The 23,321-nt window shown below is 34.2% G+C and overlaps 1 protein-coding gene across 1 annotated transcript in view; it reads left to right on the top strand.

Annotated features, from left to right (window-relative positions):
* The window catches only part of LOC140441650 (myrosinase 1-like), an 84,458-nt gene that overhangs the window by 50,924 nt on the left and 10,213 nt on the right, over nucleotides 1-23,321 (top strand). Inside the window, exon 6 of the mRNA XM_072532510.1 lies at nucleotides 4,085-4,222. Within this exon, the coding sequence (XP_072388611.1) occupies nucleotides 4,085-4,222 (138 nt within the window). The remainder of the gene's footprint in view (nucleotides 1-4,084; nucleotides 4,223-23,321) is intronic.

Here is a 23,321-nt window from a genome sequence, read left to right as displayed (position 1 = left end):
TGATAGCGGAAAGGCAAGGTGGACGAACGAGCTTATTCCCGATCTGAGGCCGTGGTAGGAATGTAAGTTCAGGAAACTAGACTACTTCCTGATGCAGTTTCTGACCGGACATGGTAGTTTTGGCATCTTCACAAATAGAATAGGCAAATTTGCCTCGGCAGACTGTACTGTTTGTGGGATACCGGACGCTCCCGCCCACATTTTTAACTGCCAGAGATTGGCAAATGAGAGGGGAGATTTCGAGAGGAGAATGGGTTTCGGGCTAGATGAAAGAAACGTTGTAAACATAATGTTGAGACGAGAGAAAGAAAGGAGCGAAGTACACTGTCTGATTTCTGGGGTAATTAAGAAAAAGGAGCAGGAGGACAGAGGAGGAAATTGAGCCAGAGATCTGAAATTTATGGTTGTTATTATTTATTAGTTTATGGCCTTACGGTAATATTTTCTGATTTACAGTAATATTATTTGGTTATCTGTAAGTTTTTAGTTTGTTGTTTTAATTGTTCATTGAATAGTAATACCACCTCTCTGGAATGGTGGTTAAGGTTTTAGCCGGAACACGGTTATTCTGGCACTACTCTGGGATCTTCTGGCCTAGTATCCTACTCTACCGAAAGAGGCCAGGGGTGTCTTGTTCCGTGACGTAGATGTCCAAAAAAGATTTTCTCCACCGTTGCCTGTCAAAATACAATGGACACCTTCTTAGGCTCTTACTGGATTCTGGCAATACGGCAATGAAAAAAAAAAGATAGTTTCCTTTACAAACTCTTCCAAAAAGTAAACTTTTATACACAAGGGTATTTATGCTAGGCAATACAAAACATAGGTATCTTAAAAACTCTCATGTGCGTCATCAGCATATACTGACGCTCATGGGCGTAATTAGCATGCAACGTGTTAATATACTGTCCATTCAGAAATTATTAGAGTTGGTAGTATATGATCAAGTCATGGATCACGTTGATACTAATAAAATCTTACTGAATAATCAGTCAGCTTTTCGTAAAAAGTATTCCTGTGAGATTGCATTGCAATTTTCACTTTATAAATTTAGGTCTGAATTGAACAATGATAATTATGGGGTGGTATTCCTTGATTTATATATGGCCTATAAAGCGCTGAACGGTCAAATAAAACGACTCTGCAAAAAGGACAAGAACACACACTTGAACAAAATCTGCATGGAAATAGAAGAGCATAAAACCAAAACTGAGACCAGAGACATGTTTAAAAAAATAAAGTAGATAACACGTTCCTTTACACCAAACTACCTTGCTATCAAAAATGATAACGAAACTCTATTCACTTCTAAAATAGATATTTTACACAGATGGAAAGAATACTGTGGACGACTGATGATGGAGGAAAGCACAGACGCCCCATCACAACAAGAAGATGCCAGTTTTGTGACGGAACCTGACGTACTCAAAATGTCAAAAAAGTCAGAAAGCTGCCGGTCCAGATAACATACCTATTGAAATGATTTGGGCCCTAGATGACGTTGGAGTGGATATAATACATCAAATTTGTCAAAGAGTGTGGGAGACAGGTAAATGGCCTGAGGACTGGACACAATCATTATATATTCCCATACATAAAAAGGGAGCGAAAGATTTATGTAGCAACTATCGCACAATTGCTCTAATTGCGCATTGCAGTAAGATACTCTTACACATAATTCTCGAGAGGATAAAGCCCTTTTTACTACCTAACATTGCGGAGGAGCAACCAGGTTTCGTCCCCGGACGTGGTACTAGAAAACAAATTTTAAGCGTACGGCAGATTGTAGAAAAATCCAGAGAATTCAAAATCAAAACATATTTGTGCTTCATAGATTATAGTAAAGCTTTCGATTTGGTCAACTGGAGTAAAATGTGGCAGGTTTTGTCTGAAATGTGAGTCCCCAATCATCTGATACTGCTAATTAAAAGCCTGTACAATAACAATTATGCCAGAGTTAGAATAAATGGGGAACTAACCGATAGTTTCAGGGTCACAAAGGGCGTGAGACAAGACTACATACTAAGCCCAATTCTATTTAACATCTATGGTGAATGGATAATGCGGAAAGCTACTGAGGACTGGAACGGTGGTCACACCATTGGCGGGAAGAAGATTTGCAACTTGAGATATGCAGATGATACTACTATCCTCGCTAGTTCTGAAGCTGAATTGATTCACCTGCTACAACGGATAGAAGACGTAAGCTTAATGATGGGCCTTAAAATAAACAGAGATAAAACGAGAATCATGATAATTGACAGAGCTAACAACAATCAAAATCATCTGGTCATGATAAACAATATCGCTGTTGTAGATAAATTTGTGTATCTGGGCTCATTAATAACCAACAAAGGGGGCTGTACTGAATAAATAAAGCGGCAGTCAGCATCGCAAAAAGCGCTATGGCAAAATTAACAAAAATTTGGAAAAGCCATGAAATAACTACCGATACAAAAATGAGACTAGTAAGAAGTCTAGTTTTTCCAGTTTTTACTTATGCATCGGAATGCTGGACCCTTACTGAGAAAGACAAAAAGAACATAGATGTATTTGAGATGTACTGCTGGAGACGAATGCTGAGAATACTATGGGTGGCCCGAAGAACAAATGAATCCATACTGGACCAGCTAAACATAAAAAAAGACTAAGAACACAAATATCAGAACAAATAATAAGCTATTTTGGACATGTGCTTCGAAGAAATGGTCTTGAAAAACTTACCATCCAGGGAAAAGTAGAAGGCAAAAGAAATAGAGGTAGATTTCCCACACGATACACGGACCATATTGTTGCTACCATTGGCGCTCCATTGTCAGAATGTGCTAGAATGGCAGAAGATAGAAAAACGTGGAGGAACATTGGGAAATTTAGCTAATAGCTTCATGATATCACGATACCTGCATCAGGTCAACGACTAAGAAGAAGAAGATTCCTTGATTTAAAAAAAAACTTTTAAAAACTATTGATTGTAATATACTTTTCACTAAATTAGAAGGCTATGGGGTTGGAGAAAACATTATTGAATTGTTTAAAGAATACTTATTGGATAGAAAGCAACAAGTGAGGTTTGATGATATTTCTTCTTCTGAAACTAGTGTTAATATTGGGGTACCTAAATGTAGTGTCTTAATACCTCTTTTGTTCATACTGTAATTAAAATGATATAAACTTGTTTGTTAAATGTGATTTCTTTAATTTGTATACAGATGACACCTTACTTGCATGTTTTTATTCAATTTTACAAAATGCTGTATCTAGAATGAATTCAGCATTATAGCCTGTTGATAAATATTTAAAGATCAACAAACTAAAGTTAACTGTTTTAAAGATGAAGGCTATGATAATAAATACTCAAATATTGATATAAATACCATTAATCTTTAAATTGACAATGATAAAATAGAAATCATTACGACAATTAAGTATCTTGGTTTGCAATTGGATAATTTATTGTATTTTAATGACCATTTCAACTATATATTAAAAAATATTTCTAAAAAATTATACTTTTTTTAAAGAAAATCTAAAAGTTTGTCAACTTCAACCAAAACTACAGTTTTTAATGCAATTATTCAATTTCACTACAATTTTTGCTTATTTTCCTCTTCAATTTAAATCAATCGGCCAAGTTGCAAAAATTACAAGATCAGGGAATGAGAATCATTCTTGGTGGAAGCAGATATACACCTATAGCAACAATACATAGCATTCTGCAGTGGCTATTTGTTCAACAAAGGGTCTTTTACCTTATAATGGTGTTCAGTTATAAAATTTTAAATAATTTGGCCCCTGCTTACTTTTTTGAGTTTATTACGCGGAATTGTGATATCCACAATTACCCAACTCAAGTTAATTGCAATTTGCACATTGTGAAAACAAAAAGATAGATAGTTATTTTTTACGAATACTGTTTTGTATGTTTTATATTTTTAACTGTAGGTACTATATTTAAAGTGTAATTGTTATTTTTACCTTATTTATTGATAGACCTTTCCCTATTTTTGTATAAATAAACTTCTTCTTCTTCAATATTACTGTTGTAAAGGAATTTGTGATAAAAAAAAAATTAATATTTTTTAAGCTTGTCCCATTTGGTATCAAAAATGTATTGAATTGGATTACAAAGGAATATGGAAATATACCAATTTTAATTACAGAAATAGGAACCAGCGATAATGGAACTATGTTTAATGATGTTCATCGAATAGACTTTGTTACGGTAAGAAAAAATTTTACAATATTGAATTATAACATATAAAATGCAAAGAACTGATTTAAATCTCTCCCAAGCCAACCGGATTTTTAACAACCTTTTGCTAAATTTACAAGTTTTAAAAAATTACATTGGATTGAAAATTCGTAATGTAACTCCAAAATATATTTACAATGTTTAATAAGATTGTCGTCGTCGCTTTATTTACTACCAAGGGGCAGGTGTACGGTAGGGTGTCCCGTCTTTGCATAAAAATTTTTTTTGAACTACACTATCGCAAGAGGTATCCAAATTTGGGTGATTTTCCATAGATTATGAAAAATGTAAAATAAATACGATAGCATGTCACCTTCAGGGCTCTACTAGACTTTAAAGTTTTGTAAATTTTACGTTTGTACAGACCTAAATCATATACTTCAAATAATACACAAATTAAATTTAAAAGAATGAAAAATGTTTAAAACAACTTAACAAATAAAATAGATCCTATATTTGATGACAAAAACTTAAAATTTGAACTTATTTTTGTGTCAAAAATTTGGCATTTCTGCCCGAGACTCCAACCTGGTTCTGATAAAGCTATCTCTAGAAGTAGCCTCAGTTACATTCTGTTACATTCTGCGAGGCCTCTGTAATCAGTTTAACACATCTTTCCACAGATTGTGTGTGGCAGGGAAAGTCAAAAATATCCAAGCTTTTATCTTTTACCATGATGTGAAGGTCCTCAGTAGAAATATGCCGAAGAACCGGCGGTGTTGTAACCTGACAATCCTGACATTCGTGCCACATAATAATATCGGTGTAATATTTAGCAAATTACCAGGCAACTGATTAGAATCGATATTTATAAATATTGCATTGTCGCATATATAAAATATGTGAGGGGATAACTGGTGATAAGCAGTTTGGTTTCTGAAATGGTATGGGTACTCGAGAAGCTCTTTTTGCATGCGAATACTCTTACAAAAGAGCATTGAGTTTAGGAAAAATATTTACGTATGTTTTATAGATTTCGAAAAAGCCTTTGATAGAGTACCACATACATTATTATTTCAATGCTCAAGACTCAGTTGGTCTGGACACATATGACATAAGATTGCTTAAAAATCTTTACTACAATCAGACTGCTTGTGTTAAGGTGGACTAAGAGGTTTCAGCTAAAGTTTCTATTAAGCGTGGTGTCAGACAGGGATGTGTTATGTCACCGATGTTGTTTAATGCCTACACTGAACCAGTTTTTGAAATAGCGTTAAATAATCGCCGCGAAGGTGTTAAGATCGGTGGTGAACAAAATGGATGGTGGTCGGAAAAATTAATATCGAAGACTCAGTACTAAGATTAGATAATAAAATCCTGAAAAGGGTGGAACACTTTAGATATCTGGGTAGCTGGATTGACTGCGGGGTTGAAAGTGACGAGGAAATTTCGACCAGAATAGAACTCGCACGGAAAAACTTTATTAACTGGCGTTCTGTATTATGCAGTAGAAGTCTGTCGTTGACCACACGTCTAAGAGTATTAAAGTGCTACGTCTGGTAAACTTTGTTCTATGGATATGAAATCTGGACAACAAAAATAAAAAATCTTAACAACTTAGAAGCGTTTGAGTTATGGTGTTACCGTCGCATGCTCAGAATCCCGTGGACAGCACACATATTTAACGAACGCGTGCTAGAGACCGTGCACAAAGAGCGAGAATTGATCAACATCATCAAAATGAGAAAGGTCCAATACTTCGGTCATGTAATGAGAGGACCTAAATATCGCTTACTCCGGTTACTCATTCAGGGCAAAATCGAAAGAAAACGTTGGGTCGGAAGAAAACAACTGTCCTGGCTACGTAACATTAGACAATGGACAGGTCCAACGGTCGAGGAACTGTTTCATCTAGCTGCCGACCGAGAATCATTTCATCAGCTGTGTCTCTAGCTTTCTTTATTCTTCACCATGCCAGCTCCCTAATATGGTCTCTATCATCAAACAACATACTCACAAGTAAGTTTTCTGGGTGGGCAAAAAAGGCATTTCTTTCGATAACGGTACCCACAACAGATCTTAGATTTTCGGGTAGAAATCGAGAGTACATAACTAGTTGAAAAATATGCTTCCCTCCATCCTTAAAAGACACATTTTGCTTAATTCTGAACCACAACGGAGCATATACTTTAACAACATAGTTTACAAGCAATTGTAAATGTTCTGATGGATTTAACGTACTTACATAAAGTCTAAGTAGACGATTAGCAGTAGTTCGCCATTTAAATCGCCGAACTTGCATGAGTGGATATAATAAAAAAGAGGAAGTTTAACGTTGCCAAACTTATTGGTTTTATTTGACCTGTTGTCTTTTTAGCATTTGAACAATGTTTTAAGATAATCAAATTTGGGCGAAATGGATTTAAATGGCAGCTTACTGTTTTTTATTAGGAATATGCCACAATTTTACTTTACAATAAGTGTAATATAACATTTTGATTTCCACTTCGGAAATCGTTTTATATAAATAAAATTAATAATGATTCGTATTTTAAGTACGATTTCCGAATTAAAAATCTAAACATCAAAAATAAGCTTATTTTAAAGTCACATTGTGCCTTATTTCCAATAAACATAATAAAATGCATATAACGCCACAATAAATAAACCTTCATACAAAATTATTTCGTCTCATATCGCGTAGTCAAAGCACCGAATCAAAGTAGGGACAAAGTAGGCGCAAAATTTCGGGCCAATGCTTTTTAAATGCATTCTTTTTTTTTTCGAATCTTGAGAAAACTAATAATTATTTTTAAAAAATTTTAACGCTGAATGAAAGAATACATTATTCCCAAGGCCGAAAGTCTCTGAAAACTTCTATAATGTTTATTTTAATAAGTTACAGGGGTGAAAAAAGAGAAAATTTAGTGTGATTTTGAATTTCAAATATCTCATTCAAAAAAACTTTTTGTTTATTCTAAGGGACTTTCAGCCCTCGGCAATAATTTTCAAAAATATTTGTCAGTTTTCTCAGGATTCGAAAAAAATGAATACATTTAAAAAGCATTGGCCCGAAATTTTGCGCCTACGCTACTCCTACGCCTACGCCTACGCCTACGCAACTAAACCGATTTTCGTAAACAATAACTATGATTGTTTATCAGTAGTTTCAAGTAAGAGATTACCTACATAAACAAACATAATGGCTATTATCGTTTATGTGTATATTTATTGAAGTGAAAGAAACTAATGAAGGATATATTTATTATAACTTGAAAAATAAACTAAACAATACAAATAGTAAATCGTACTTACATTTACATTACACGTTATTATTAAATCGTTATCGTTTGCTAAAATTTTATTGCAAGATTCTTGCAGGCAGCGTACCATAACAATCACTGAACTACCCTTCAAGATTTTTTGGCCACTCATTGTACTTGTTATTTCTTTAAAAGGACGTAAAATTTGGGAAAGTTGAGAACAAATAACACAGTCTTCATTATTTAGATTTGGTCCAAGTCTAAGTCTGTATTAACTAATACAAATATGGAATGGATTGCTTCTTCTAACTCGGTCATTCTTTTTAACATGTAATAGGTGAAGTTCTACCTAGTTTCCACGTCTTGGATTGGCCGTTTGGGAACTTTGTTATGTTGTAATTGATACCTTAAAAGCCTTTCTAAAGATAAGGTACTTTTTTTGAAATGTATTTTTTTAGAAACTGAAATTTGAAATTAGTGAAATAATTTTACTAATTTTAAAAGCGATCTTTTCTGAATTATGGTTTCCAGAAAAATGGCAGCAGCCTAATAAAACCGTTTTAAATTCTAAATTTTCGGTTAAATATTGCCCTGTTAATGCGATGCAACTCTCAGTTACTCCATATGTCCAGAGGTCAGTAGTAATACAGATATTTTCTACTTCTTTAACAACTTGTGATCTAATAATTTGCTTAGTTTTGATATAACATTCCTGAAGTAATGAACCTGACGTAGTGAACAAGTTTTTCTTGTTGGCGGTTTATATCCAGTAATCCACCCTGCAAACTTTTTAAAAGCTCGTTCTTCAACTATGGAAAACGGATGAAACGAGTCTTTGCATAGGTTTAGTAAATCCATATATATTTGTTTCTTTTGTTCTAAACTAATATTTTTATTAATGGAAGTATCCATTACCTTTTGACGCTTGGGTGGCGGTGGCAGTATGTCAGTACTTGTAGTAGAAGTAGTCGAACCGGACAGAAATGCGTCAGGAGAAGTTTCAATCATTGCAATATTCAGAAAGTGGAGCATAAAAGCTGCATCTTCCACAAATGCGCATTTTTTGAAAATAAAATTATTATTCTTATACTAGGTCAATAATTTTGACTAAGAAAAAGAATTCTTAATTGAATATTTACAATAAATAAATCCTTCGACGAACTATAAATAAAGATTTAAAATCGAAAATGCAGATCAATCGTAAATCGAAACTCATTCATTAATCAGAATACCTAGTTATAAAAAACAAAAGAAAGAGTTAAGAAGCTGGTTGCTTCTATAAAAAAGAAAAAGAAGATTGTACTATTGAAAATCAGTCAGTACAAGAAAAAGAAAATGATAAAGATGACAAGTCCATGTTGTATTTTTGATGAATTAATTGGACATGACTCATCTAAACATACACCTGTATCGAGAGATATAAAAGAAGTCGACATGTATTTGTACGATGATATATTACCCACAAAAAATTTCGAACGGAGATTGGAACTGTCCATTACCGTGGTGGAAAAACCATCGCCATGTATATCCTAACTTAACCACTATATTCATAACATGTTCAATATCTGGTTTAATTTTAAATAAAAGAAGAACACGGTTAACAAGAAAAGTGTAATAATGTGTAATGTAAATGTAAGTACTATTTGTATTGTTTAATTTATTTTTCAAGTTATAATAAATATATCCAACGTTAGATTCTTTCACTTCAATACTTATACACATAAACGATAATACCCAATATGTTTGTTTGTGTACTCGCTTATTTGAAACTACTGGTAAACAATCAACTAGTTACAGTTTACGAAAAACGGTTCCGATAAAAATGTCAACGACCCACCTCTAGTTTCTTAGCTATATTAGGATCGGAACCAGAGATGTAAAATATCTCTGAACGGAACTAATCGTCTTACTAATGGGCAAGGGGTGTCAATGAGAAATAGGGAGGGGAGACCAAGGGGAAATATGATTGTTATCTTTGTCTATTCGCTGAAAATATGATTTTATATCTGTGTTAGATATCCTGTTAAATTTTACCATACCAACCATAAACTTTTACCTACACTGTATATATATGAACTCGAAGGTAAAATTCGATATCTTTTGATTAGCATTTTTAAAATAAAAATAGTTCAATGAAAGATAATTTAATAAATGAACAAAACCAAAAGAAATTGAAATAAAGTAATTAATAATAGAAAAATAACAAACATGTGACGTTTATACGTTACACACTCCTACCACCCATCAGAAAAATTTCGAACACAACTGCGAAATTTTTCTCAAAGAAAACAAGAACACAATATTATACCCAGGAAAAGGGTATGCACTAGTAATATGTAACAACAAATCAAAAATAATTACTTTAATATTCAAAATAAAGTAATTATAAATTATTAATTATAAAAAATTTATATGTATAACTTAGAAAATATTTCTCAACAAAAAAATAGATACTTTAGCAAGTATATTATTAATTTCCAAGTAAAAAGACTTATTGCATAAAGTCTAAGTAATAATCAAACTCAAAGTGAGTATATAATATACAGGGCAAATAATCAGTCAGGTTAATAAAAAAAACACAGAGATTACATCTTAAATAAATAAGGCGTCACTGAAAATTCTAATGAATAAATCTCAAAATAAAATAATAAGTACTCCCGATCACTGAGTAACTACAGTACGATAATATTAATAAACATAAGTAAAAGCAAAACGATAATGGAATATAATTGCAGTTAATGATAAACAAAGACAAAAAATAACTACTAACTGTACTATTATGTCAAATTGTAAACAAAGACAAATTTGTACACAAAAGAGAAAAATGTACTACATAAAACAAGTCCTAAAAGAATAAACAAGTAAGTTAATAAAGAAAGAGAAATTGATAATGATACACAAAACAAATGCTACTTTCACCAAATAAACAGGGATCTACACCAAAGAATTAAGTAATGCAGGCATCTACAAAAGGTAGAAGATAACAAATGAAAGTAGTTAAACTACAAAAACCTTCAAAGCGTCATAATTCTTCACTACACCAGATTCTAAACGTAGATATGCATAAAATTATTGTACCGTTTTTAAATAAAACGAGCGGTTCTAATTTATGTAAATATATTTATTTATACGTTTACAGTTCGATAGTATCTTAATAACTAACTTTAACTTATAAAAGGTCTGCTTATATATACAAGTTATTATGTACTAGAATATTCTGGAGTAGTCCACCTCTAATTCGTTTGTTTGACAGGTCGATCTCTACCGCGGTCGATACGTAAGGAAGCTTCTCGAAGAATAGATCTTAGTCACCTCGAGATGCAACCATTATATGAGCTACGTCGAATACATGTTCGTAACACTGCTCCCCTCTTAGATCTGAGCGTCCCGATCAGAAACTCTATATGTAGGCCCAGGATGGCGGAATCCACAGGACTCTCCAGCTCTACATGAACCCCTCAGAAAGAAATAAGAGTCTACTGTCTTTGAAGGACACAATCTCTTCGGATTAATGCAACACACAGTAATTCGTACGCCGGTTTCTCGGAAAATCCTACTTCAAAGCTTTGACTCTTGCATCGAGAATCATATTGATCTTTTAGTCTATCACTGGCTAACTGGATGTGTTGTCGGGCAAGTTCATGAATGTTATTCATTCTTAACTGCAGGCGGTCGAAATATTCTTCGGAAGGTTTGCAGCCAAAATCTAGGTCGCAGGGCGGAAACAAACTTTACGACCTAACATAAGGCAGATTGGAATCTGGCCAGTAGTTTCATTCACGGCCAAGCCGTAGGCCATTAGGAATAAATGAATGTGCTGGTTCTAATATCTTTGATGTTCTGATACAACTTTGGACAGGAGTTTACCCATCGTTCGGTTCATCCTCTCGACCATTCCATCTGATTGAGGATGCAGGGGTGTCGTTCTGGTCTTATTGACACCAAGCAATTTACAAATGTTTTGGAAAAGGGTTAACTCGAATTTTCGCCCTTGGTCGAACCAAGGGAACACCAAATCGGTTAAAGAATTCTTTAACAAGTACCTCTGCAACGGTAGCAGCTTATTGATTTGGTATCGCATAGGCCTCAGTCCATTTCGTAAAATAATTCATGGCTACCAGGATATATTTAATTTCATCATTCGTCTCTGTAAGTGGACCTGAAATGTCGATTGCTACCCTTTCTATAGGATTACCAACATTGTACTGTTTCATGGGTGCCCTCTTTTTACAAACTGGACCATTACTGGCTGCACACAGTTCACATTTCCGGCACCATCTTCTTACATCATCTTTACAGTTTACCCATAGAACCGTTCTCGAACCTTTTGCAGAGTCTTCGTAGTACCAAAGTCCACCTGATGCACCGTCATGCAAGTGACGTAATACTTCTGACAATTTACTTTTACGTACAATCAACTGAAGCTTCGATTCTATATCATCATCGTTCTCAAAGGTTCTATACAGAAGATCATCTTTTAGCACTAAGCAATTCCACTAGTACCAGTAAGACTTGACTTCTGGACTACATGCACTAATGTCTTGCCAACTAGGTTTCTCACTTCGACGCATCCAATTTAATACTCTTTTTATACATACATCATCTGCTTGAGAGTCGTGTAGCTGTTGAGGTTGCCATTGATCATTAATGACGGTGATTCGTCTGACGGAGCAAAGTCGTTCTCCTAATTTAAGGCAGTGATTACAATTTTCACTGCATAGCCGTCGTGACGAAGCATTAGCATTTGAATAACTTTTTCCAGCCCAGTGTTCGATATGTTCTAGCTTTCTGACTGTTGTATTATTTTCTTGCAATTTACCTCTTGCAATTTTCTTGCAATTTACGATAAAACCTCCCCAAAGAATAGCTTGGATTGACATGACATTTGGCATACACATAGCTAACTTGTCCTAGGGGTGAGTTTCACCCATTCTCAGGGGTGAAAAAAATACTTTTAAAATAATTCAGGAATTGAATAAATTAACCAATTCTAATCAACCTTTGCTCTATAGAGTTTTTTCACTAAGTTAATACTTTTCGAGTTATTTGCAAGTGAGTATGTTCATTTTTCAACAACAAAAAAACAAGTTTTTAAGACGGTTTTTGCAAATAATTCAAAAAGTAAGTATTTTATCAAAAAAATATTCTTAGCAAAAATATAGCTTATAAAATAGTAAAAAAAATGGTGCACGTATAAAGCCAGAAACATATTTGTAGCTAATGAAAAGTAGGTTCTTATTTCGTCGGTCAAGCACTTTCCCCGACAGCGAGTTTTCCCTGAAAAGTGCTTCATTTTTTTTATATATTCTCGTTGAAATACTCGATTTAAAATTTGAATTACTTTTCATTAGCTACAACTCTGCGTTTATTGAGTCTACAGATTTCATATAGGTATAAGTACATCATTTTTTTTCTTTTTTATAAGCTATATTTTCGGTAACAATATGTTTTTCTATAAAATACTTACTTTTTGAGCTCTTTGCGGAAAGCCGTCTAAAAACGTGGTTTTTTATTGAAAAATGATCATATTCACTCGCAAATAACTCGATAAGTATTGACTTTGTGCAAAAACTGTATAAAATAAAAGTTGCTTAGAATTAGTCAGTTTATTCAATTCTGGACTTATTTTTAGCGCATGTTTTTTCACATCCGAGAAGGGGTGAAACTCACCCCCATGGCAAAAGCACACAACGGCACAATATCTCTTTTTTTCTTTGCCGTTAGCTATGTATATGCCAAATTGCATGTCAATCCAAGCGGTTCTTTAATATTTACAGCAAAAACTGTGAATAAATGGACTAAAAAGGAAATAAAACTTTTCAAAACAACAATAAATTAAAATATTGGTTTCTCTTACCTTTATTAAAGTGATTACCACAAGCTATTTTTACTTTTGATTACCAAATACTTTGTTTTTGGGTACTAAAAGTTCACTACATACTATAAAACTTAATACTAAACATTTAAACTAAACTCTAAAAATAACACGGCCAGTAAATAACTAAACAATAAATATAACATATAACACACAATATATTACCTTAAAAACCAACACGCTACAATTTGAATTTAAACAGACTGGCAAGTTTGGACCTGTATTAATTTAATTATATTGGTTTTTCTCGTTAGATTCGTTTTAAACTTAGTTTAATATCTGCAATAAGGGGTTGGTGATCTAAGGGGGATTATCTGCTCCTGAAATGTAGTCACTTTTTTGACGGCATTTCGGAAGCGCTCACTTACAAGTATATAATATCAGCTACAATTTTTTGTTTAAAACACTTTTTTTACGGCTTACAGATTATTGGTAAATAAATATTTACCGCCCCCTCCCTCTTCCAGGGGGAGTTTTTGGGTCCCAAAATTGACGTGAGTAAAATTCAGCTTGTTCATCTTGTTTTTGGAGATGACAACTGGACTATTAAGCGGAAAACAAATTTTCTTTATCAAATAAATATTTTTTCTGTTTCTAACAGTAAAATCTATTTTTTGTTAAATAAATTACTTACATACTTCTTGTTTAAATTAATTGATTTTAAGTAATTTATTGTGTAAAATTATATATTTTTGTCCCCTTCCCTCTACAAATAATTATATTAATCTTTATATTACTGAATAGAGAATTAAATAACCTTCAAATGAGCTAGCACACACCAGTAGTCTTATTTAAAAAACCTTCGATTACGTCTTTACGCCAAAACGAATAATGAGGCTATAGATTGTCTCAATGTGTCTACATAGTAAATGTACAACATCGATGGCATACTTCTTTGCAAACTTGTATTAAATTAAACGTCACTTCTTACTACTTAGCCTAATCCATCCTTTGTGTTGAGGGTAGCTTAAGTACTAATGCCCACTAACGACCCTGCCTGACTTCCTTCTCTCAGTGATTCTCAAACATAAATAATATTTGCTATTACAACAATTTGCTATTATTGTACTACAACATACTTGGGTTGAATTAAAATAAAATAGAAATTAAGAAATGTCTTTTATTCATGTCACACAAGCAGTTTGTTTTTAAGAGGCTACATCAGCGCGTCATCAAGACGGAAAACGCGTTCCAAGATTACAGCTTTAATTTTGAATATTTTTTCGAGATATTTGGCACACCTGCGTGTGTGCCCATCACATTTACACACCTGCGTCTGTTTTCTATGTAAGTGATAGCACGATTCTGCTCTTTATCGATATCTGTTCAATCAGATATTGGAATATTATTTTGGATATTATTTTGTAAGATATTGGAATTCGTTATTGTTGATTCATAGTGAAGTAGGGTTTGTAAAATAAATTTATTATATTTGTGTTATTGAATTAGGTTGTTGGACTATTTGAAAAAATAGATTATTATTAATTGAGTTTTATAGTTATATTTTAAGCAAAAATATTTCAAATTCTAATGCGAGTATACAGGGTGTTTCAAAAAGGTATTTCATAAATTAAATCACGCATTCCGGGGACAAAAATAAATTGATTGAATCCAACTTACCTTAGTACAAAAGTGTACACAAAAAAATTACAACCCTTTGAAGTTACAAAATAAAAATTGTTTTTTTGCATTATCTCCTAAACTACTTGACATTTTGTAATAAAAAGGGACACGTTACTTTCTTGTTCTAAAAGCATTTTTCATAAAAAAGAAACAACAAAATCTAAGCGCACAGAAAAATTTTAAGGGGAGTGTGCAGCCCTAAATACCCCCAAACTTTTGAGTACGTTCAAATCAAATGAATTTTGTGGCATCATTAGTTTAACACATTATTTTTAAAAATTTTTGCCTCTTATCCCTTTTTTCAAAAAAGAGTTTTTATTGAGTTACGGCCCTTTTCATTAACCTTTAAAAAATTACGTACAACTAAATAAATGGCTTAAATGAATTAACAAGTACAAAAAATGTTTACAACCTCTATAAATATGATATTACAATAAATGTTCAAAATGACCCCCATTTTCTTCAATACACATTTGGTATAGTTTTATAAGGAAAACCGAATGCGTTAAAAACCATATTTTTCTGACGAAATTGATTTGCTGCTTCAATTATTCTAACCCCTAATTGTTGTTCGTCCTCTATTGTTACAGAATACACTTTCCCTTTCATAAACCCCTAAAAGCAAGAGTCCATGGGATTAAGATCTGGACTTCTGGGTGGCCAAGAAATAGGTGCGTCACGACCTCTTCCAATCCACCGACCAGGATACTGCCTGCAAACGTATTCCCGGACTTCATTACTGTAACGCAATATTCACTTCTTCCAAATACTCTTGTAAATCTTTTGCCAAGAACTGCAAATAATTATCACCATTTAAATTGTTGGAAAGAAATATTGGGCCTATTAGATTGTTATCCACAATTCCTGTCCAAACATTAACTTTGAAAGTACTTTGGCGATGAGTCGTTTTTTTGGCGTGAGGATTTTCGTCGGCCCAAATGTGCTCGTTATGATGGTTTGTTATTCCATTTCTACTGAAGGCAGCCTCGTCGGTAAACAAAATATTTCTAATAAAATTAACAATTCGAGTGTTTTCCATTAACAACTAATCGCAAAATCCAATCCTTTTAGGATAATCTTCAACCAATAACAAAAATGTATTTATTAGTTGCATCCATTATTGGATGACCACTATTGCCAGCAACTTGCGGTTGGAATGTACCCGTTTCCTGTAAACGACGATCAATGGTCAGAAATGATCGTCTATGGGGTGCATTTCGATTTTAGGTATTTTACTGCATAACGCCTTGCGGCTGCACTATTTCCTTGACATTCGCTTACGATATTCCCGATAGTTTATTGAAATCATAATTTAATCTGATCCAACTTACCCAAAGTTAAATACATATCTGCCATTTCCTGAAATGTGTAGGCCATTGTAATATCAAAATTTTTAATATTAATCCTATTCACACAATAAATAATAGCTTCAAATTATTGACTATTATTGATGGAACTGTTTCTAATTATTGTATCCGTAGAAACTAATTGTAATTTTATGGCCAACTAGGAAAAAACTAGTTTTTCGAAAAAATGATAAGAGGCAAATAAGTTTTAAAAATATTGTGTTTATTTGAACACATGATGCCACAAAATTCATATGATTTGAACGTACTCAAAAGTTTGGGGAGATTTATGGATGCACACGCCTCTTAAAATTTTTATGTGCGCTTAGATTATGTTGTTTCTTTTGTATGAAAAATGCTTTCAGAACAAGAAACGTGTCCATGTTTATTACAAAATGTCAAGTAGTTTAGGAGAAAATGTAAAAAAACAATGTATACTTTTTTTGTGTACACTTTTGTACTAAGGTAAATTGGATTCAATCAATTTATTTTTGTATCCGGAATGCCTGATTTAATTTATGGCATACCTTTTTGAAACAGCCTGTATGGTTTTAGGAGAATTTTTTATTCTAGAAATATAAATATTTTTAAAACAGAAAAATTTCTCAAGCGAAAGATAAAGTCACGCCTTCCACGAAAAAGTTCAGTAAAAACCGTGCTAAAATGATTCAAAAATAGAAATTAGAGCCACCACAAATTTTAATAATGTAATTTTAAGCAATCTACTGTTGTCGTAAATAAAAATTGTGAAAAGTGGTTTCCCATGAAAATGAAATTGGTAATAAATCTGTATTTATGTACAGAAAGTAGAAAATAGAAAAGTACAAACTCCAATTTTTTCCGATAAGTAGATATTCATTGGCGACAATATTTTTGAACTTATATATTTTTTATTTGCTATACACCACTATGCATCAATCTGTAGTTCATTTCTTACGGCTAAACTATTTGATATATACGTTTATAATAAACGTTATAAGTAGTAGAGCTCGGATCGAGCGAGCAATTTCCAGGGTAGTATTTCCTTTAGACTTCATTTGTTTAGATGTATACATTATTAATTTAGGTGATATATTACGACTGCTTGTACATTCACTAAGCAAAAACCAAAGTATTCTCGCCATTAAACATGTATTTGTATGTCAATGTTTAGCCGTAACAAAACGAAATCAGATATTTGGAGCACCCTGTTTAACATAGTAAAATAAACATGTTCTTACAGGAAATTTAACATCTACACCAACGACCAACCAATGCACCCTCAGACTGAGAGTTTTGTCTATGCTGACGACCTTGATATAGCCGTAAAGGGGAAAACACTCGCACAAGTAGGGTCGACAATGGAAGAGGCTTTAAACATGATGTCAACTTACTACAAACAAAACTCATTAAAGCCAAACCATACTAAAACTCAAGTATGTGCATTCCATCTCGACAACCAACTGGCGCATGTAAAACTGAATGTTTCTCGGGAGGGACAACGCTTGAAACATACTGATAGGCCCAAATATCTTGGAGTAGTACTAGACCTACACCCTACTAGTAGGGGTGTAGAGTTGTGTTATAGAGGTAGCACCTTTTATCGGAACGACCACATCGAGCGTCATAGACGGGAGATGGTTCTTGATAACTGGTCCTCATAAGACAGCTAACTCTTACTTATGGCTCCACGTGCCACACCCCGGGCAACTGCATTGGTCTGCAGGCTAAACTAAGTAAGGGTAGTCAGATATGGCGAAAATTCCACCGAGCGATTGCCGGTATAAGCAATCCCACACTTGCTGACCAACGGCTTCGGGCGGATGAGTTGGTGAGTTGAAGGGCACTCTTTTGTCCTGGTGCTAAGAAATTGGCACCAAAGGCGAATGAATCAAGTAAATGGTCAACGGCGTAAGGATGCAGAAGGCAAGGAGAAACCACTGCATTAAGGATCCAATTGGATATCTCTAGTACGATCATCATGACTGTACAACAAAAAGCCACGTCAACCACTGATCATGGGAATCGGAGACCAGGATCCGGCATGGGAGGTATATCACACGAAGACCACAGGGCCTCCCGGGTCGTCAACCAGCAAAATCCCTGTGAAGTACTAAATACCACTCCTAAAAAAAATAGAAAAACACCCAAGAGAGTATTAAAAATTGGTACATGGAATGTTAGGAGTATGTATGATCCAGGCAAAATGCATAATATAATACAAGAAATGCAAAGATTAAATGTCGACATTCTAGGCATTAGTGAGGCAAGGTGGCCAAATTCTGGCAGTTTTTCGACAACAAATGGCATTGTATATTACTCCGGAAACAGTAGTACCCAGCACAGACACGGCGTAGCAGTTTTCGTATCTAAGTCTATGATGCAGTCGGTCATTAATTTTACTCCAGTATCAGATCGGCTCTTATTTCTTCAATTACAAACAAACACAAGTAAACTAAATATTATACAGATCTATGCACCTACTGCAGATAAATCCGAGGACGAAATTGAACAATTCTACGAAGAAATCAATCAAGTATTAAAATCGACGAAACCACGAGACATCACCGTAATTCTAGGTGATTTTAACTCAAAAATTGGTAAAGGAAAAAGTGGAAAACATGTAGGAGAATACGGACTCGGTAAAAGAAATGAACGAGGTGACAGACTACTTCAATTCTGCCAGGAGAATAACATGATTGTATCTAATACATTCTTCAACTTACCAAAGAGAAGACTTTATACGTGGAAATCACCCCAGGACAATGGCGAAAGAATAATTCGAAACCAGATTGATTTTTTACTGATAAACGAACGATACAGAAACTCCTTAAAATCCGTTAAAGCTTACCCAGGCGCAGATGTCTTTTCAGACCATAACCCTCTAATAGCGCAAATGAGTATTAAACTAAAAATATTGGAGCAGAAAAGAAGAGCAAATCAGATAGATGTCAGTCATTTATGTAACCTGGAGGTAAAAGAGAAACTGCAAAAATGTATTAATAATAATTTCAAAATACTTCATGAAAAAGAAACATCTCAACCAACGAACAACATAGATAAAAAATGGCAAAACGTAAAAATGGCGATAACAGATCCTGTGAAGAAAATTCTGACTAAAGAAAAACCAAAAATAAAGCAAAGGTGGATGACTGATAAGATCCTTCTTCTCATGGACAATCGGAGAATAATGAAAGGAAAAAACGAACAAAGGTATAAACAAATACAGAAAGAAATCAAAATAGAAATCAGAATAGCAAAAGAAGATTTTTATAAAAGAAAATGTGAAGAAATAGAGCAATTGCAGGCAAAACATGATATTTTTAATGTACATAAAAAAGTGAAAGAACTTGCAGGTACACAAAAACGTAAGCAGCCAAATACCCTGTATAATGTCAACGGAATCATAATAACAGAACTAGAAGAACAGTTGAAGACATGGAAAAACTATATTGAAGAACTCTTTGCAGATGATAGACAACAATCTGAGCTAAGTAACATACAAGGAGACGAAGGTCCAGAAATAACGGAAGAAGAAGTAATGTACGCACTAAAAAGAATGAAAAATGGTAAAGCCCCAGGTCCAGATGAAATACCAACGGAAATCCTTAAACTAATAGAAAAAGACTCGATTCACATTTTAGTTGAACTTTTCAATAGCATTTATACATCAGGAAAAATACCACAAGAATGGCTTTTATCCACCTTTGTTACTATACCAAAAAAGATAAATGCCAAACAATGTAGTGATTACCGTACAATCAGTCTGATGAGCCATGTACTGAAAATATTTCTGAAAATTATACACTCTAGAGTACACAGAAAACTGGAAATGGACATCAATAATACCCAGTTTGGATTCCGAAATGGACTTGGAACAAGAGAGGCGTTGTTTGCACTGAACGTTATGTCTCAAAGATGTCTTGACATAAATCAAGATGTATTCATGTGTTTCATAGATTACAACAAGGCCTTTGATAAAGTGCGGCATGATCACCTAATCAGACTCCTGACAGAAAAGAATTTAGATAAACGAGACATCCGACTAATAGCAAATATGTACTACAATCAGAAAGCAGTAGTGAGAGTAAAGAATAATACCACTGAAGAAATTGAAATAAAGCGAGGTGTGAGACAAGGGTGTATACTGTCACCAACCCTGTTTAATCTCTATTCCGAAGACGTAATGAATAGAACACTTTCTGAGCAATCCGTAGGTATTAAAATAAATGGTGTTAGATTAAACAATCTGAGATTTGCCGACGACACCGTTCTGATCGCAGAAACACTTGAAGAGCTACAGACATTGGTGAATAAGATAGCAGACTGCAGCGAAGAATATGGACTATCTTTGAACATAAAGAAAACTAAATTTATGGTAATATCGAAATCAACACAAAATGTCCAAAATTTATATTTACACAATGAAATTATCGATCGAGTTAGCAAATACAAATATTTAGGCACTTTTATAAATGAAGACAACGATAGCTCAGCAGAAATCAAAATAAGAATAGAAAAAGCCAGATCCATATTCACTAAAATGAAGAGAGTGTTCTGCGGAAGAGATTTGAGCCTTGAAATGAAACTTCGCCTGATGAGATGTTACGTACTTTCTGTGCTGTTCTACGGAATGGAGTCATGGACATTGAAAAAGATTGATACCAAAAAATTAGAGGCATTTGAACTGTGGATGTATCGCAGAATCCTGAGAATATCATGGACCGAGAGAGTCACAAATGTCGAGGTCTTGAGAAGGATGAATAAGGAAAGGGAAGTCATATTTACGATCAAAAAACGAAAACTGCAATACTTGGGACACATTACAAGAGGCGAAAGATATGAACTGCTTCGAATAATTATGCAAGGAAAAATAGCAGGAAAAAGGTCCATAGGAAGAAGACGAAACTCCTGGCTAAAGAATCTACGGGAATGGTATAGCTGTAGCAGCAACGAATTGTTTCGGTCAGCAGTTTCGAAAATACGTATAGCCCTGATGATCGCCAACCTTCGGAACGAAGATGGCACTTGAAGAAGAAGTACTAGACCGGTCATTAACGTATAAATTCCACTGTCAGAGCACAAGACAAAAGGTTTCTACGAGAAACAACCTTCTCCGGAAACTTGTAGGGAGCAAGTGGGGTGCAAACCTCCAGGTCTTGAAGACAACAGCTGAGGCCTTATGTTTCTCAACAGGGGAATATGCTTGTCCTATCTGGGGTAGATCTAGACACGCCCAAGGAGTCACCACGGCATTAAATGAAACATGTAGAATAATTACCGGTTGTATGAAGCCTACCCCACTACCCCTACTGTACCGGGTAGCTGGATTCGCATCACCAGACGACCGTAGATGCGCCTCACAATATGTGGAGAAGTTCAGGCAAACTTTCGATGAAAGGCACCAATTATACGGGTTTGACGAACCGCCAAGAATCAACCGACTTAAATCAAGGAAAAGGTTTATGAGAAATGACAGCGTCGAACCACCCGAACTGTTCCCCCTACATCCCGAACGACCTAATGGAATGAATCTGGACTGGAGAACCTGGCGGACACTCAGTCGCATACGCACAGGTATTGCCCCTGTAAAACATAACCTCATTAAATGGGGCATCAAGACAGACAGCGACGCACTTTGTGAATGTGGTTGCACTTGCTGTTAAAAAAAAACTGGGGGTTGATGCGTGGCAGTAGGGGGTTACATTTGAGGGCATGAATTTTGCATGAAAATTCGTCCCGCGCCCAATACAAATTGACGAGTTTTTTTTTATTTTGAAAAAACTCTTGATTTCTGAGTTTATGGGAGGGTCAAATTTTCGTTTTAACACACTGTATATTATTATTAGATTTATGGTAGGTACTTACTAATTCTTAAGCTAAGTTATTTTGTACTAATTTTCGTAAAAAAAATTTGTTAAAATTTATATGCTTATGTTTATTCCTTTTTGTATAATAAATAAATAATAAAATATTTTCATACAATCTTAATGCTTTTTTTTGCGTTCCTTTATGCTTTTAAATCCGATCCGAACTTAAATTATAATTATCACAACATTGTGCCTTCCTTTTTGATAGTCTCGCGTACTGCCGACGCACTGTTGCCAAAAGTTCGCAGAACTTTCGAAAGACGGTGCGGCTACTATTTCTCGAATTAATAGTGATGACGCGCTCTGATGTAGCCTCTTAATTCTACAGTATGTGCTAGCGATACAAACCATTTGTTTATAGATTTAAGTAATTTCGAATAAAATAAAACTAAAATATAAAGAAACATTTTATTTATGTATTGTTCCGTTCAAAAGTTAAGGGGGGAAGGACTTTTAAAAACCGCAGTGTATATGTTGGCAGTAACAAAACGTAGAAATATCAGAAAATAAAACTAATAAATAAGTTGCAAAATAAAAGAAGTCATTGTATTTAATTTCGTGTGTAAGTAATCGTAATTGTACACCATTATATTTAGTTCCTTTTTCTGTCAATCGCTGTCACATTTAGTTTCTGCTTTACTATCATCATCATCATTATTATCGTCACTGTCATCACTATCTCCGTTTTTTATATTTATAATAATTGGTTCAATATCATCCAACAAATTGTCAATTTCCCACTTTTTTTTTCTTTTGCTATTACGTGGTTTACGTAGTTTTATCATTTCTCTGGTGTAATGACCTGGTACGCTGCTATAATTAATTTTCGCATTTCAGCTTCTTTAAAATTCGCGGTGCGTCCAGCTATATACTGTTTCACTTCACTCCAAACCATTTCGATGGGATTGAGTTCACAGTGATAGGGTGACAGAAGCCATTCTTGATCTTTTTTTAGTGTTGAACTGTTGGGAATTTGTTCTGACTTTCTGCTGCGATAGGAGGCATTGTCCATTACCACAACAGTTTTTTCTGGCAAATTTGCATTAAGTTATTTTCGAACCAATCTTCGAAGGTCGGTCCATCCATTTCGTCGTGGTAGTCCTGAGTATTTTTCTTTGCCAAATACGTGAGCTCTGCTGCATCAACAAATCCACTGGTAGATCCTGCGTGCAA

The sequence above is a fragment of the Diabrotica undecimpunctata genome, chromosome 5, assembly GCF_040954645.1.
Source record: "Diabrotica undecimpunctata isolate CICGRU chromosome 5, icDiaUnde3, whole genome shotgun sequence".
NCBI lineage: Eukaryota > Metazoa > Arthropoda > Insecta > Coleoptera > Chrysomelidae > Diabrotica > Diabrotica undecimpunctata.
Note: the sequence above shows the minus strand (reverse complement) of the source record. Positions and strands in the feature narration are given on the sequence as shown.